Source organism: Haliotis rubra, unplaced genomic scaffold (assembly GCF_003918875.1).
Source record: "Haliotis rubra isolate DU_JTF1 unplaced genomic scaffold, ASM391887v1 Scf103, whole genome shotgun sequence".
NCBI lineage: Eukaryota > Metazoa > Mollusca > Gastropoda > Lepetellida > Haliotidae > Haliotis > Haliotis rubra.
Window position 1 is genome coordinate 1112731 of NW_025764926.1, and position 16497 is coordinate 1129227.

General features: G+C 36.8%; 2 protein-coding genes across 2 annotated transcripts in view; one reads left to right on the forward strand and one right to left on the reverse strand.

Moving 5' to 3' along the window:
* Nucleotides 1-3027: 3027 nt before the first annotated feature.
* Nucleotides 3028-9224, reverse strand: LOC124272177. Its single transcript, XM_046707318.1, has 2 exons — nt 9143-9224; nt 3028-3938 (listed from the first exon to the last, which is right to left on the reverse strand). Exon 2 carries the CDS (start codon nt 3902-3904, stop codon nt 3350-3352), a length of 555 nt encoding a protein of 184 aa, XP_046563274.1. The 5' UTR covers nt 3905-3938; nt 9143-9224; the 3' UTR covers nt 3028-3349.
* Nucleotides 9225-9425: 201 nt separating this feature from the next.
* LOC124272586 (piezo-type mechanosensitive ion channel component 2-like) overlaps nt 9426-16497 on the forward strand; it is a 133857-nt gene continuing 126785 nt past the window's right edge. Inside the window, 2 exon segments of the mRNA XM_046707791.1 lie at nt 9426-10051; nt 11327-11422. Coding sequence (XP_046563747.1) covers nt 9979-10051; nt 11327-11422 — 169 coding nt within the window. The 5' untranslated portion in view covers nt 9426-9978.

A 16497-nucleotide genomic window follows, 5' to 3' on the forward strand; every position in this document is an offset into this window, starting at 1 on the left:
CAGTTTCAAGTGCAGTAGAGAAGTATGAAATGTACAGAACAAAAATCATTAGAATCCATTGTTGTGTAGAAGCAGAAGCACTACACAATACCACAAAATGCTGCTTTTGAAATATGTCAAACCTTTAGATTTTCTGTGACAATCCACCCGTTTCGGAGGTGCAATAAAAATGGCCATTTTTATGTTTTTAGATAATCTATTCCAAACTAATACCTGTTTGCAAATATGATGATGAATGTTTATTTAGACCAAAGGTCAATCACTTTTACATTCAATAATAGTTTAACTTAACAAGTTTAACAAACTTTGACAAATTAAGTATAAATCCAGCATGTTGGTCTTGCAACAGCTCAACAAATTTAGCCATACTTGGATATTGTAAACTGACCTTGATATATATCTTTTTCTATAGTTCATATTTAGGACAAACCATCACAACATGGTATTCATCATCAATGACCTTACAGCAAAATGGACATAATCTTTCATTGAATTGTAACTTGGGAGCAAACCATCCACCTTTTTCAACCATTAAATTGTGAGAACTTCGTCTGAATTTACTTAATGCAGTTAGTTAAAGTTCACATTCACTAGATATAGTCAGCGAGAACCTTAGCCTATAGGAAACAGTATTTAATTAAACAAATGTAGACATTTAGCCTCACATTTCTAACACTGTTATTTATGAATGTAAACCAGATTCTATCTATAGCAGTCATTTGTCATATTTGAAACATCATGGTGACTGTTATCTGACACACTTCCTGTCGCCTTTCCTACCTCTATATCTTAAATGTTCATCTCATATATGGCTGAACTAAAAATATATGTTCTATAATGAGAAATAGTGATGCTGATGTGTATAACAATCCATGCAGTATGTTTAGATATATTTATAAGATATCTATAAGTTAACTGTGAAGCCCATTTCTGGTGTCCCCCGCCGTGATGTTGCTGAAATATTGCTAAAAGCGGCGTAAAACCAAACTCAGTCAGTCAGTCTATAAGTTAACTCATGAGTTTTAACGTTTTATGATTATCTGTCCATAATTCTGTAAATTCTGACTCTATATGTAGAGAGAGAGAGAGAGAGTAATAGAGTATGCCTTTACACTGCTTTTAGCAGTATTCTATTAATATCTTGGCAGGGGACACCATAATGTAATTTTTTAAGGAGAAGGAGAGAGTGACAAGCATGGCAGGTCACATGACTGTTTTGGAGGGAAAAGGGAGGCAACTCAGGGGTGAGTGAACTTTTACGCCCTCTTCAAGGGAACGTCAAGGGATTCAAGTGTTCCACTACCATGCGCATAGAAGAAGGAGGAAGCAAATAAGCATGAGTCAGGATAAGGAAAAATAATGGGCTTTACACATTGTACCGATGTGGGGAATTGAACTTGGGTCTTCAGTGTGATGAGTAAACGCTTGAACTACTTGGCTACCTCACTGCTCCTTGGCTCAGAACTTTCTACACTTGTTCACTAAGGACAGGTAATCTATATTCCTTGTCATGAACAATGAATGACAATGGGTTTGTGATGATACTTTGGGCCTCTTTCCAAACAATATAAAAAAGGAACAATTTTTAATCGAGTCTGGACCAGACAATCCAGGGATCAACAGCATGAGCATTGATCTACACAACTGGGATGTGATGACATGTGTCAACCAAGTCTGCGAGCCTGACCACCCGATCCCATTAATCACCACTTATGACAAGCATGGGTTACTTAAGACCAATTCTAACCCGGGTCTTCACGGGTCAAATGATATGATTTATATATAGCTCACACCCACTTTCTAAGCATTCACCTGATGAAGTGTCAGCAACTTGACCTTAAACACTGTTACGAAAAATTCAGAATTCCATATCCCTAAAGGTCATGTCTTTATTTACTTCCAAATGCCAAACCTACTGACAAGAGTTGCTTCCCTTTGAATGAGCATCCTCAATAGTGCATTCAACTCCTGGTAAACTACATATCTTGGAATATAAATATCTCATCTTCTACATATAAACAGGAATGGATTAATTTCATAACTACATGAACATAATAAAATGTCTTTTCCTTTGACATAAAACCAGACTCAGATCTGATTAAGAAGATTAAAGATTCTACATATTAATCATGCCAATAACAGCATATAATACATATGCATATTGGCATGTGTATAAGGTGAGGTGAGGTGAAATTGGGTTTTACGTCGTGCTTGAGAATATTTCGCTCATATGACGACGTGCATGCGTGTGTATGTGTATGTGCGGCTGCTTGTACTAGCCCGGAGTGAAGCTGGTTTTATAGTGCTAGCCCACTGAGATACCATGCCGCAGTGAAGCATGAATACCCCACTCAGACACATTATACTGACTCAAGCCGACCAGTCCTTGTTGTACCCATTATTGCCGAACGCCAGGCAGGGACCAACAAGTACCATATTTTAACGTCTTTTGGTATGACGCGGTCGGGGATCGAACCCGCGACCTTCCGCTCTGGGTATAAGGAATACAGGCAGTCTGCTAAACTTCACACTGGAAAAGAGAAACATACAAGATTATCTCTTCCTATCTGTTTCTCATTTACAAATTCTGGAGTCATTATTAAAAATATCTCTGTTAAGGTAATGCAACCCGTTTAAAGAAGGTTTGTGTTTTATAACCATGATCATTGTTTGATTATTGCCAGGGAGACTGACATTTGTTGATTTGCGTAAAGATATATGATCATGAAATCCATAGCAAAAACATATTTCATATATTAAACAACATTATTGAGGCCTCATCAGCAACCATCAATACTGTGTGATATGATTCTGTATCATTACTATTGTTGTGCCCATGAACATGTACCCTGTTATTACCCCTGAGTACATGCTTCAGCCAATCAAAGCAACAGCTCAGACATTGTGTTGCCCAATCACAATTTTCCATACGAAAGGTGACACTAGATACTGATTTCAAAGTATCACTGCTTGACATTCATGGAATGACACTTAAAAAATGTAATGGTAAAGATAAGTGGAAACACATTTGTCAAAAGAACTGATTTTATCAGATGCAGTGTGTGAAATATGTCAGACAGGCTTTCTTGTCAAAACTGATTGTGGGTCTTTGAACAAGTCAGTGACTTTAAGTGAGACAAAGTTCAAACATAAAGCGAACCCATATGATCATGTTTTGACTGCTCTTGAATAATTGAAGACTGTTGACTTCTGGCAGACTACAGTCTCTTGGCTAAACCATATGAAAACTTAAGCAAGCAAACTGGGTAATCAACATCTACAGCATAGAAAGGTCATCATTAAAACTTCTGCAGATTGACATACTGTAATCAAATTGAATTAACAATATTTACAGAGCTGAGTAGAAAAATACATTGCCGACAACAAGTGCGTAGTGTAAAATGTCTATTCGTTGCATACCACCCCAGGATCCTTCAGAGCCAATTACAAGGCCCGACACAACATACACGAAGGAAGCAGCGAGTCCTGCAACGTTCCACGTTGTATAGGAAACTGCAATGATAGTTAACATGGCAAACCCACTACAGGCCTCGTTTACCAGGGAACGCTGGCTCTCATCAAGCAGCTTATTGGTAAAAATCACACCCAATGCAAACATAAAGTTCAGATTCATCAAATATGGCATAACATATTTACAGAATCCAACAGCCACCAGTGGCATACCAGCGATTCTTGCAAACCAAGAGAGATATTTGTGAACATTTGTGATGGTGGTTCCAGGAGCTCGGGACGAAAATCTGGCGACACCTGCGGCAGCCGCAAAACCCTGGATCATGAATCCCAGAGCTGCAAACATGTTCCGCACAAGAAGGTATTTGACCAACCAGAAGACAGACAGCGCCAACACCATGTCGGACACGGCTGTACTCATCATCCGCGCCATCTTGGACGTCAAGCTATGATCTTTACTTCAAAATCTGAAAATGACCAAAAATAAAGTTTGTATGTTTTCTTAAAAAACAAAAACTGTAAGGGTTGCAAAAATACTCATCAACATAGAAGAAACTTAAGTTACTTAGTGATCAACAGTGTTGGATATTCACAGGCACATAAAAGTTACCTGCCCAGTGGCAGCCCAGATATCGTAAATCTGACAGATATTCTTTGCATATGATAAAAAAAATCACAGTCAGTAAAATGGTTTCGTTGGTGTAGCATTGTTCAACCTAAAACATACAATATACTGCTGCAGAGTAAATAGATCCTTTATTACAAATATGTTTTAATCGACAGATATTCTAATATGCTTTAAAATGTGTTTTCATTCAAATTATTACAAATATGATTTTAAAATTATTACAAATATGATTTTAAGAAACTGACATGACCATCAGGTGTACATTTTGAGAATAAGATAACTGCCTTAAATAGGAAATAAGATAACAGTCCTTCATGAAAGGTCAGGCAGGTAGGTATTTATGTTACCAAAAGAAGCTGCAACTTTAATATAATACAATGAAGTGTTTACAGTCAATCATGACAGAAAAGTTTACAATTCAACAGAAGGATGAGGAATGCCAAAACTAATCTACCCATAAAACATCAATTGTTTTGTGCTGAGTATTTCATATCACAAGTTGCATGAAGATAGACAATTCTCTCGATGAAACTCAACATTTGTCATGTTTAATATTGAGTGAGTGAGTGGGTGGGTGGGTTTGTGTGTGTGTGCATGCATGAATGAAAGAGTGAGTGCTTCCACACCTAAGGAACATAAATAAGTTACATCTTTGAACAAGTGCACACTTGGGAGTTAGAATTACAACCAATGGAAGCAGGCAGAGCCAAGGGAAGCAACTCTGCACTCAAAGATGTGATGCTCAAGGCCACTGGGTGTGTTCAACATTATTGCACTATAGAAACGTGTGTGTTTGAGTGCATGCGTGTTGGGCTGCTTGTACTAGTCTGGGCTAACGCTAGTGCTGATCCATTGAGATACCATGCCACAGTTTAACATTGATACCCTCCTCAGATGTGACACTGATCAAATATTTTGTATATATTTTGGGTGTTTTTATCTTTATCTTTGACTGAAATAAATATTCAGTTAAGTATGTTTTAAACGGTATATACTTCACTCTCCAGCTTTCCTAATTCTCTATTCCTGCGTACTGCAAGAGTATTCTGTCACAGTCTACTGCACTATCACACAACAGTGGGCAGTGGGGTAGCCTAGTGGTTGAAGTGTTCGCTCATCATGCCAAATACCTGGTTTCATTCCCCACATGGGTACAATGTGTGAAGCCTATTTCTGGTGTCCCTTGCTGTGATAGTGCTGGAATATTGCTAAAAGCAGTGTAAAAACTAAACTCACTCATTCACTATCACCAGTCTACTCAGTATTATTTGTTATACTGCTATACTGAGTCTAACAAAACCTAGTAGAAGGTTGCGTCAGCTAACCTTTCAGCGACCTTGACCTTTCCAATCAAACGTGAGACGGACGAACGGATTTAACCAGTCAGACAATGACTACTTGTTAGGGTTCGACGGGACTTACAAAACGGTTTTTGAATTTTCTCTTCCCTGGTCATTGACACTGATCTACCAACAAACGAAAATCCGCATAAAACACAGATATTTGACCTGCAGTATATACCCTTATGGGTTTCTAATGACATGGTTACTATTTGCTTATATTTTTGCAAGATGACATCCTTGAATATTGACAAAAATGCTATTTTCAGCGACTTTTTACTCATTGCATGTACCACTCAGAAACGATCGTGCGGAAAATAGCATTCGGAATCGTTTGAGTTTTTGTGGTAAAGGTTGAAACGATAAGTGCGAATGTTAACTTTCGCGATTTGGTAAGCTGTGTTCTGATTGGTCAGTCCAAAAGGTTAGCTGACACCACCTTCTACTAGGTTTTGTTAGACTCAGTATAGCAGTGTAACGAATAATACTGAGCCTAAGTTTACTTAGACTGTCACTATCACACAACAGCCTGCCATAGCACGCTACTTACTGCCCCTTTGTCATTAACTTTGTAGCTTAATGTCCCAAGTTTAAAGGATTTTAGTTTTTGCAGACTATGACACATTTGACATTAACTACCAGGTGGTCATACAGTATTTGATCCACTGTAGTAAAGAAAACCTCCAAAAATACCCCCAAAACAGTATTTAACAATTTTGAACATTGTGTTGACATTCGGACTGTATCGTTTATCCACTTATAAATGTTAGTCTCTTGTGGCTATGTTATATTTGGTACATATTCCTAGGATCTGAGGACATATTGTATTTATGCTTTCAATTAACTGTCTGTTTTGTCATGTTGTACATATTGGATACTTCATAATAACTGACTGGCTGACTGAGTATGGTTTTACGCCGTTTTTAGCAATATTCCAGCAATATCACGGCAGGGGACACCAGAAATGGGCTTCACAAATTGTACTCATGTGGGGAATCGAACCAGGGCCTTCGGCGTGAGGAGCGAACGCTTTAACCACTGGGCTACCCCACCGCCCCTCATAATAACTAGTGGTGTTAGGGTATGTTAATGCATAATGCAATGCATTACAAGTATTATAATATACATATAGTAAATAATTTAATAATCCAGTAAGCGTCAAATTCAGGCATAATATATATATCATGATCTAAATCTTCAAGTAGTATCAATCTGATGATCATGGTAATGTGGAGTATCAAGGTAAGAATGTTAAACATACGGGCTGTTGGATTACATGTTATGTATGTATACGTGTGTAATGTATGAAATCAATGTTTGAATGTATGAATGAATCATCAGCAGTAATATAATATATCTATCCGTTCAATATTGCTGTGATTTGATCGGTCTGCACAGCAGGACACGAATTCCATTATGCATAAAAATTGACAATGGTACAACAAAATTAATTAGCGCATACACAGGGACGCAGAAAAAGTCCAAATGCTTTTGTCAAAATTCCAATCAAGTAGCAATAAGTTATCACTGAGTTTGCTACTAGCTAAATTATGGTATGATTTGCAATTTCATTACTGTAACAATTAAAGTGATGATCATGATACACAATACCATAACAGTATTAGTAATAATATTTTAAGTGGCCGGCACCCCCATTTTGTTGTGCAGGGCCCCTAAAAATTATAAGCATGAGTCCCAAGGACCATCAAATACATGAATCAAGGTAAAGCCCTGGCACAGTATGTATATCTGCTCATATTCGTCATATAGATGTTGCTGTCAGTGTCTGAATTAATGAACCCAGCTCCACACACTTAATGCGTATACTATACATGTTGACTATTGAATATATATTGGACAGACTTGATAAAAATGCATCATACGGGGTTTGTTAATAGCAACTTCATATGGTAATGTGTATGATATGCATATGTTTATATGCAAATTTACATATGTTTGGAATTTAACTTTAATAAAATGTTGAGTAAAATAAATGTTATTATTTGCAGTTACAAAATTTTATATACGGTTACATTTACAGAAATATTTGATGCCATATTATAGTCAGCATATATTTGTACTTTGTCTGATGACTGTTTACAACAGTTTCAGGGTATACTTTGTTTATGAGAAATATACTTGACCATAACAACAATCAACACCTGTTATTTTTATAGCAATGTAAGTAATGTGTTTCATAAGTCAAATATGGCATAAGTTGTTGATTTTAGTTGTCAGTTATTAACTTATTGACATATCATAGACTATGAACAGCTGTTGACAGGTTAAGGAACGATTCTCTTTATGTGTTATCATATCCTCCAAAAGATTGTTGTGGTCGCTGAGAATCTGTGGTCGCTGAGCGGGCTAGGTGGCTGACTTTTGTGTACTAGCGATTAAGTGCCTGACTGTAAGTAACATATGTTATATTTGGGATTACACTTTCTTAGTAAAGTACATTTAACCACTTTCTAAAATGGCATTGTGTATTTCATAGCTTTCAGACGTGCCAATTAACACTTATCAGATGAGTACACACAGTCCGCAGTCTAGGCTACCAGTTGTCCAACTTCCTTTTTTTGTGGAAGCCGCGGTGGCTGAGCTGTCTAGGCGTCTGACTTTGTGTGCTGGCAATTAGGTACCTGACTCTGAGGGTGCAGGTTCGAATCCCAGATGGGACTCAACCCAACAAAAGTAATAGAATCTGTACTTTACTAAGAAAGTGTAATCCCAAACATCACACGTGTTACATACTTCGGTAGTCATGAAGCATTTTGTCTGATGTGTGGTGTGACATCAAGAGTAGTCGGTGCCAATTATTAATGATAAATAAATCATTGTGTCCAACATATTAGTTTGCATTATCAACATTCATACACATACCAAAGAAAACCAACAGTGCTAATAAATCATTGAATATGTACACTCTGTAACCAGAACAGTAGCACATATTGTCAAGTCACAATCCTATTAAAGGCTGCATCATAATGATAAGATCCAATCACATTTTCATTGGCACCAAACACAGTAACTCACGCAGACTGCAATACATTGTAAGAAACTTCATGAGTTATTGTATTTGGGTTGAAAATGTGCCGTGGTCTTAAGAACATGCAAACTTTCATGGGATTAATTGAGTGCCTGTTTGGAATTAGTCTGGCTATATTTTTGTATTTAAAGTGTGTACAAATCCCACAGTATGGTATATCTGGTAAGAATTCCTCCCGTTCCCCCATCCCAAATAATATGTATAAATATTCTAGAATTATAAACAAAACTTAACACAACATTTACTAGAGAACTCACAAAATGATTAAAAGTCCAAAATTTAAGTTAGGGCTAGGTTTAGGTTTAGGGTTTAGAGTTTGTTTTAGAGTTGGGGGAACGGAAGGAACTCTTTCCAACAAGTCATTAAAGGATGATCTGATTAAATGATTGATGATTAAAACCCTCAATAAATATGATAGTGAAATGAATGTCTTTGCACATTGATATAAAGACAGATTTATCAAAAAAGATCTATTGTGACAGGTATTATCTGATCGAAAACAGGGCAGTATCGTCAGTTTCTCGAACGGTGTTGTGTGATATACACAATATACACGCGTAGGTTCCTAACAGTCATTAAAGAGCAATACGTGAGTAATATACATAGTAACACCGCGAGAATGGACTCAGTTACTGAGCAATACACATCAAATACCTGTAGTAAACAACTCGATCAGCTAACCGGTGACTTGCAGTTGTAAATTTCTATCAGTCAGTCATCCACGCGCTCCGTCACTGACCAATCACAATGCATCTTTATCAAACCGGGTTGGATTGTGATTGTTCCGGCACGTGGATTTAAGCGTCATTGGATCAAACTGGTTTTTACTATACGAGCGTTGATTGGGCTGAGTGACGGCTCTCTATCAATTAACCAATCAGATCGCGAAATACCGCAACTGGTGCCTTACCGGCTTTCGCTCACACGAAAGAGGGGTTGAGTAACAAAGAGGGCGCCACTGCGAAAGCAGATGACATTTTGTATGGATGTTAAGAGAAAGTTGTGAAGGAAATTAGGCTAAAGTCTTCTGCGTTATATGTTAATAGACACTTCGAATGAAATCGTCTTACGGCGCCGCAGGAACCAAACGGGGTGTTTTTTGTCGCTAGGAAGACCCCTGTCATATCTTGAAAGTTGACGTGTTTATTTCTCTTGGTGGCAGCATTTCCTCGTTCGGGCCACTCAGCCCGGTGCGACAGCTGTGCAGATCATGTGAGCGTTTTGGACGTCGGCGCGTGGTTGGATCGATTTTCATTCAAAGGAATATCCCTTCTACCGTTGAGATGTTGCGCCTCTTCAAGAGAAAATAGTAGCATCTCCGGTTGTTGTGCATTGTTTGAGGAATCTTTGGCGAAGAGGAAAGCTTGGAGCCATGTGACCGTTTTGGCGGTGCCAAGATTTTGGAATTCTTTTGTGATTGTGGATTGCTTGTATATTGTTGGAGTTGTGTTGATGAAATTTGAGAAAGGGGTTACGGACCAACTCGCACAATGAATTCAAAGGTCACAAAGACAGTTTGTTACTCATTGTTTAGGATTCTGTTACCATTAACCCTTTTAGCAGGTAAGTGGAAATACTGTTTTGACAGCCATTGTTTATTAATAGCAGTTGGTTAATAATGCGTTGTAGTTGTAGACAATTTATCATTATGTTACTAATTTAAAAATAGTTGGATTTTGAATTTGTTTAGTCTTGGTATGCTATTTTACACATTCAAGTTATATTTGATGCATTTAACTCGTTTTGATGAACATTTTAAATTAAGTTGACAGTAACTGACTTTAATCACATTAGGTTATGAAATAGTAAGAATATAGTTAAAATGAAGAAATGAAAATTGTAACTTACCACATACCAGAAGCAGTGAAAATGGAAAACAAATCAATGGTTGCATTGCATGCATTCTGAGCAGATTATTGATTAGCTGAACATGTTGAGACAATGATCGAGAAAGTGAAGTCAAGAAGATCTGTTATGACTAATCATCAACTAGGTTGAGGATGTTTAATTTAAGAATTGATTCACAATTTTGTCCAATATATTTAATTCAAAATTTGATCCATTTTAGAAAAAAAAGTCAATAATTGTAATTTCATGTACAAGAATGTAACAAGGGAAAATTAGTCCGTAGCCATGACATTTGTTTCATCCCCGTCATGATTTATGTACCAGTGGTTCCTATTTGAAAACCAGTGTTCCAAGTTCTAGAATTGCCCACACAGCCAAACTGGAATGACATTTCATCTGTTTAACCGATCTAGTATGTGCTCAGTGGCAAGTGAAATGTTCTTCACAAGTGTTGGGTCACAGAGTGCACTGCTGCTGTGAAATGGGGACATTAGACATCTGGACTAGTGTTTTAGCTCTATGAGTAACCTATATAGACATGGAAATTATGTATGCTGTGATATTTTAGCATAGTTAAAAAAATAATGTGCATGCCTATGGAACAGAATATTTTGGTTGTATTCTAGCAGTCTGTGCGAAACTTTTTGTAAGTCTACTCGCCGTAACATGCCTCTTAAGATAATTTTCAGTTGATCTTAGTGTTTTAATATGGATTATTATAAGCTGCGCTAACTAGAATTTTAATTGTCTCATGCTTTGCTGTAGTAGCTAAAGTCATATACTCTTGTAAGCCGTTAAAATTGTCTTGACGTAATGTTTCTATTGTTCCTAGTGGTTAATAGCACCACAGATATTGTACATTATGACTTTGCCTTATGTAAGACATTAATCACCATAGGACAAAAGTAGAATGTTGACAAATGTGTGACATACCATGGTGAACAGTATGAGGCAACTGTAGATTACAATGTGTGCTATGTTTGACTGCAGCTGCGGTGGTGCGTTTCAATGCCCTGTCGTTCCTGTACGCCGTGTTCCTGCTGATCATACCTCTACTCAGCTATCCCAATGTCAGCTCTATCAAAGGTGAGAACACACACATAACTCTGTCATGTAACACTGACCCTAACACTGTCTTCCTCAGAGCTTGACCTGACTTCTGGTCATATGGCGAAAAAACAGTCAATCGATTCCAGGTCCTAAAGTGACTATACAACTCGAGGAAACCATTCCACGAAGCGATCGTAGCGCTAAGATGATCGCAACTGCCATACTTTGTAGCCCGTTGATTTCATTTGAGACCGATGAATTGCTCACTAACACAATATCTAATAAATGGAACAAAACCAAATTTTGCAGTCAAATGAAATCGACAGACCAACTCTGATGATTTGTCTCATAATTTTTGACCTCCGAATACAAAAGTTGTTTAACAAACGGTCGTTGTTTTGTTGCCGCTTATCGCTATTTTGTACGATGGGGGGACCACTTACTGGTAGAACAGCCAGGCAATCAACAAGCGTCTGTAGTGAAATTTCAATTTCACATGTGCAACTTGCACACCTGGCTGTTCTACCAGAAAGCGGTCCCCCCTTGTGAAAGATAGCGAAAATTTTGGACAACCGAATAAAAAAACAACTTTTTTATTCAGGTTGTCCAAAATTATGAGACAAATCATCAGAATTGGTCTGTCGATTTTATGTGACTGTGCAAAATTTGGTTTTGTTGCATTTATTAGAGTTTGTGTTAGTGAGCAATTCATCGGTCTCAAATGAAATCAAACGGACTGTAACATATGGCAGTCGTAGCGCTATGATCGCTTTGTGGAATGGGGTCCTATAGTGATAATGCAACTATTCAACTCCATGTCCTATATAGCAACACTACAACTCCAGGTCCTATTGTGACACTACAACTCCAGGTCCTATAGTGACTTTGCCAATCCAGGTCTTATAATAATATAATACAACTATTCAACTCTGAGTCCTATATTACAACACTACAACTCCAGGTCTTATTGTGACACTACAACTCCAGATCCTATAGTGAAACAATAGCCATTTAGCTCCAGGTCCTATTGTGATGCTACAACTCCAGGTCTTATTGTGACACTAGAACTCCAGGTCCTATAGTGACAACAATAGCCATTTAGCTCCAGGTCCTATTGTGATGCTACAACTCCAGGTCCTAAATTGTGATTAATATCCATTTAGCTCCAGGTCCTATTGTGATTATATCCAGTCAACTCCAGGTCCTAAACTGTTGATTATATCCAGTCAACTCCAGGTCCTAAATTGTTGATTATATCGTCAAGGTCCTAAATTGTTGATTAGATAAAGCTCTAGCTCCAGGTCCTATTGTGATGCTCAACTCCAGGTCCTAAACTGTTGATTATATCCAGTCAACTCCAGGTCCTATAGTGAAACAATAGCCATTTAGTCAACTCCAGGACCTAAACTGTTGATTATATCCAGTCAACTCCAGGTCCTAAAATGTTGATTATATCCAGTCAACTCCAGGACCTAAACTGTTGATTATATCCAGTCAACTCCAGGTCCTAAAATGTTGATTATATCCAGTCAACTCCAGGTCCTAAAATGTTGATTATATCCAGTCAACTCCAGGTCCTAAAATGTTGATTATATCCAGTCAACTCCAGGTCCTAAAATGTTGATTATATCCAGTCAACTCCAGGACCTAAAATGTTGATTATATCCAGTCAACTCCAGGTCCTAAAATGTTGATTATATCCAGTCAACTCCAGGACCTAACACAGCTATTCAGCACCAACAAACATTCCTGCTTTTGAGTCTTGGGACTCTGTGCATTGTGAATAAGATCGACAGATTTATGTGTATTGTTTTTTGTCCTCTGACTATAAACTGTTAATTTGTGTACAATCAATACAACCTGCTCACAAACTGCAGGTTTGTTTACAGAATTGCTAGATTTGTAATACTTGATACTTGATCAACTGTCTGCAGGGCTTAATGCATTGTTATGTATACACTGCTTTGCATGGAGCACATGTGTTGCTAGATTGTTATACATCCTCTTATACTGATACAATAATTACCTGGAATGACAAATATTATCATACCTGTATGACTAATAATGATAGGTTTCACTTTTAACATGGTTATTTCCAGTGATGCATCAGGGTTCTAAGCCATGCAGTAATGTGCCTCCAGTATGTATAATGTATAGAATGTTCACAGAGAAAGTATGTATTGCAGTAATATTATGCCATACTCTCAACTAAATATATCAGGTTCTGTATATGTAATTATTACACAGTACAGAACACTACTGGACACACAAATGTCCTGTTAAGACCCTTTAAATTAGTTACCCGTGAAGGTCCGGGTTAGAATATTGGCCTTCAGTAACCCATGCTTGTCGTAAGAGGCGACTAACGGGATCGGGTGGTCAGGCTTGCTGGCTTGGTTGACACATGTCATCGGTTCCCAATTGATGCTCATGCTGTTGGTCACTGGATTGTCTAGTCCAGACTCGATTATTTACAGTAAGGCAAGGTGAAAACCCTGATGTATATGATGGATCTTGTTTCAATAAGGAGCAGCTATTTTTAGCTGGAAAGACCTTCAGGATAAACAAGGATTCAGGATAAACAAGTGCTGCAAGAAACCGATTAGTTTGTGAAGTACCCATTCAACATTATTTACATTTTGTTTCTCCGATGATTATATCATCAGGATGATGGAACAGAAATCAAGATGATGTTTTATGGGCTGGTTATCGATAGAGATCAGAGAAATAATTGTGAACTAAATATCCATTGTTTATCAATAAATATCAGATAATATTTCACATCATGTGTGGGTGGTGACATATTTATGCCTAGTTTACTAACAGAACATAATTTCGAAGCAGTCCATGAATAAATTCTGAAGTTTTCATAATATGTGTGTAAATTTTAAATTTGAATCCATCATGGTAATATCATTCCTATAGAACCAACATGAATATTGTGGACATAAAGGTGATTAAAACATAACTTAGCTTTCTTGAAACATATTCCCGCAACTAAAAGCACATTTTCAAGATCTTTTAATAATACATGAATAGAAATTGAGAAAATTGTTGTTGGTAATGTTTTAAGGTTGGCTTTGTATAAAAATTGTTCTCAGAAACCAGGGTTTCGGAGAAGTCAGTCTCCGTGGAAGTATTTAATTGAACATGTTTAAAGTGAGGTAGAAATAACATGTTTAACACCAAGCTATCGCTTTTCACACAGGAAAAAGGGAAAATAATGCAGTTAATTGTTGCCTCTTCATGCGACTAATTTAACTGGTGACATGTGGCGCGTTACTACTTCATATGGTTTTATCAACTTATTTTATGGGACAATATATTTTATAGAAAAACTATCAATAGGAAATCAATCAATGTCCGATTATAAACCATCTGATATCATGGACATTATATTTATATATGACATTGCTGAGAAAAAAAACGTGACAAAATCACAATTTCATAAAAGGTGTAGGAGTATGAACAATGGGCTGTGTCTGTGTTCAATGGGCTGTATGCATGGAGTAAAGAAGGTCCATTCATCTGTTCTTTGACTTGCTTTGATCCTTTATACACTGGACACTAAACCAGATCATTTAGGAGCTGGGCATACAGCCAGGTGCTCCACCAGCAGATGGTTCATCCATCTCTACTAGACACTGCCATTCACAGACAGACTGTTACAGCCCAGATGTCAGTGTTGACCACTCCCAGACAGCCTTGATCTTTGTCTGACATGTAGTCCCAGAAACATAGTTGGCTTATTTAAAAATAATATAATATAATATAATATAATATAATATAATATAATATAATATAATATAATATAATATAATATATATAATATAATATAATATAATATAATATAATATAATATATAACATTATAATATGATATGATATGATATGATGATATGATATATATGATATGACTATATACTATACTATACTATACTATACTATACTATACTATACTATACTATACTATACTATACTATACTATACTATACTATACTATACTATAAAAGAGTCAAGAACAATTCTTTATTTCAGCAGTGGCAGAAAAAAAAGATACAAAATATTTTAGTTCACTAACTGTACATGTAGAAACGGTGACAATAATCTATAATCTATATGAACAGATAGATACATTATAAGTCAGGAAAACAACACAACATACTAATACAATAATTTTATAATGACTTAGGATCACTATCGCTTAGTCCCTGAATATATATTATTTTGATAGTAACAAATAAACCCATTTAAATCGAAAACTAGCCCCAGTGAGTTGGGAAATTCAGGAACTTGAGGAAATCTAGACTTACTTCATCTAGGGCTTTAGCATTGCAGGGAGGGCTAGGCACTAGGCAGTAGGGGAAATGTGGTTAAGGGACTGCAAGACAAACTAGGAGTCCAACTACCTTGACCTCTGCATGCACTTAAAACATGCCCCCTGGCCTGCTGTTTTGAAGCCATATGTTCCAACTTTTGTATGCTGCCCAGTGTAACTCATGGCATGGCAGTTATGAGAACCAGCTTGTTTAAAATGGACGTATGATTCAATATTTGTGTATTGTGACTGAAATGCCAAAATTAGAGCCGTGTAGTGTTTATTTCTGTTTAGGTTTGTAGAATTGGAAAAACAAGCATGGTTTTCAGTGACTATAAATATTGACTTGTTTTCTGTTTCAATAATACATTGTGATATTTTGTGTTAAAAGTAGCAGGTGCTCCTTCTCAAAGGCTGAGAATAATGTCAAATTCCTCAGACGAATGTTTTTGTTTCTGGTGTCAGATGAAGAGACATTCTTGTGTTTTGAAGATTTCTTGTGAGCCTATTGTAATACACTTAACACGAAGTTGCTCTGTGATTCATTTTTGCCGAATATCAATTGTCTTCAATTTTCTATCTGAAGTCATATATTTAAATATATGTATAACTGAGGATTTTATTTTAAGAGAGGGAGGCTTTTTTACTAGATTTTCTTTAAAAAATTGGTCCAATATTTGAAGTAGTTTATGTATTATGTATGGTAGCAGTGTTATTTTGATAAGGTACTCCAAAATGAGTTAGTTTATTTTATGAGTGGTGTAATACGTTTTCACTTGTAGACCCAATCATCG

Bases quoted from the DNA above. Each gene is read 5' to 3' on its own strand.
- LOC124272177 (XM_046707318.1), bottom strand. From the start codon at position 3,904: ATGGCGCGGATGATGAGTACAGCCGTGTCCGACATGGTGTTGGCGCTG.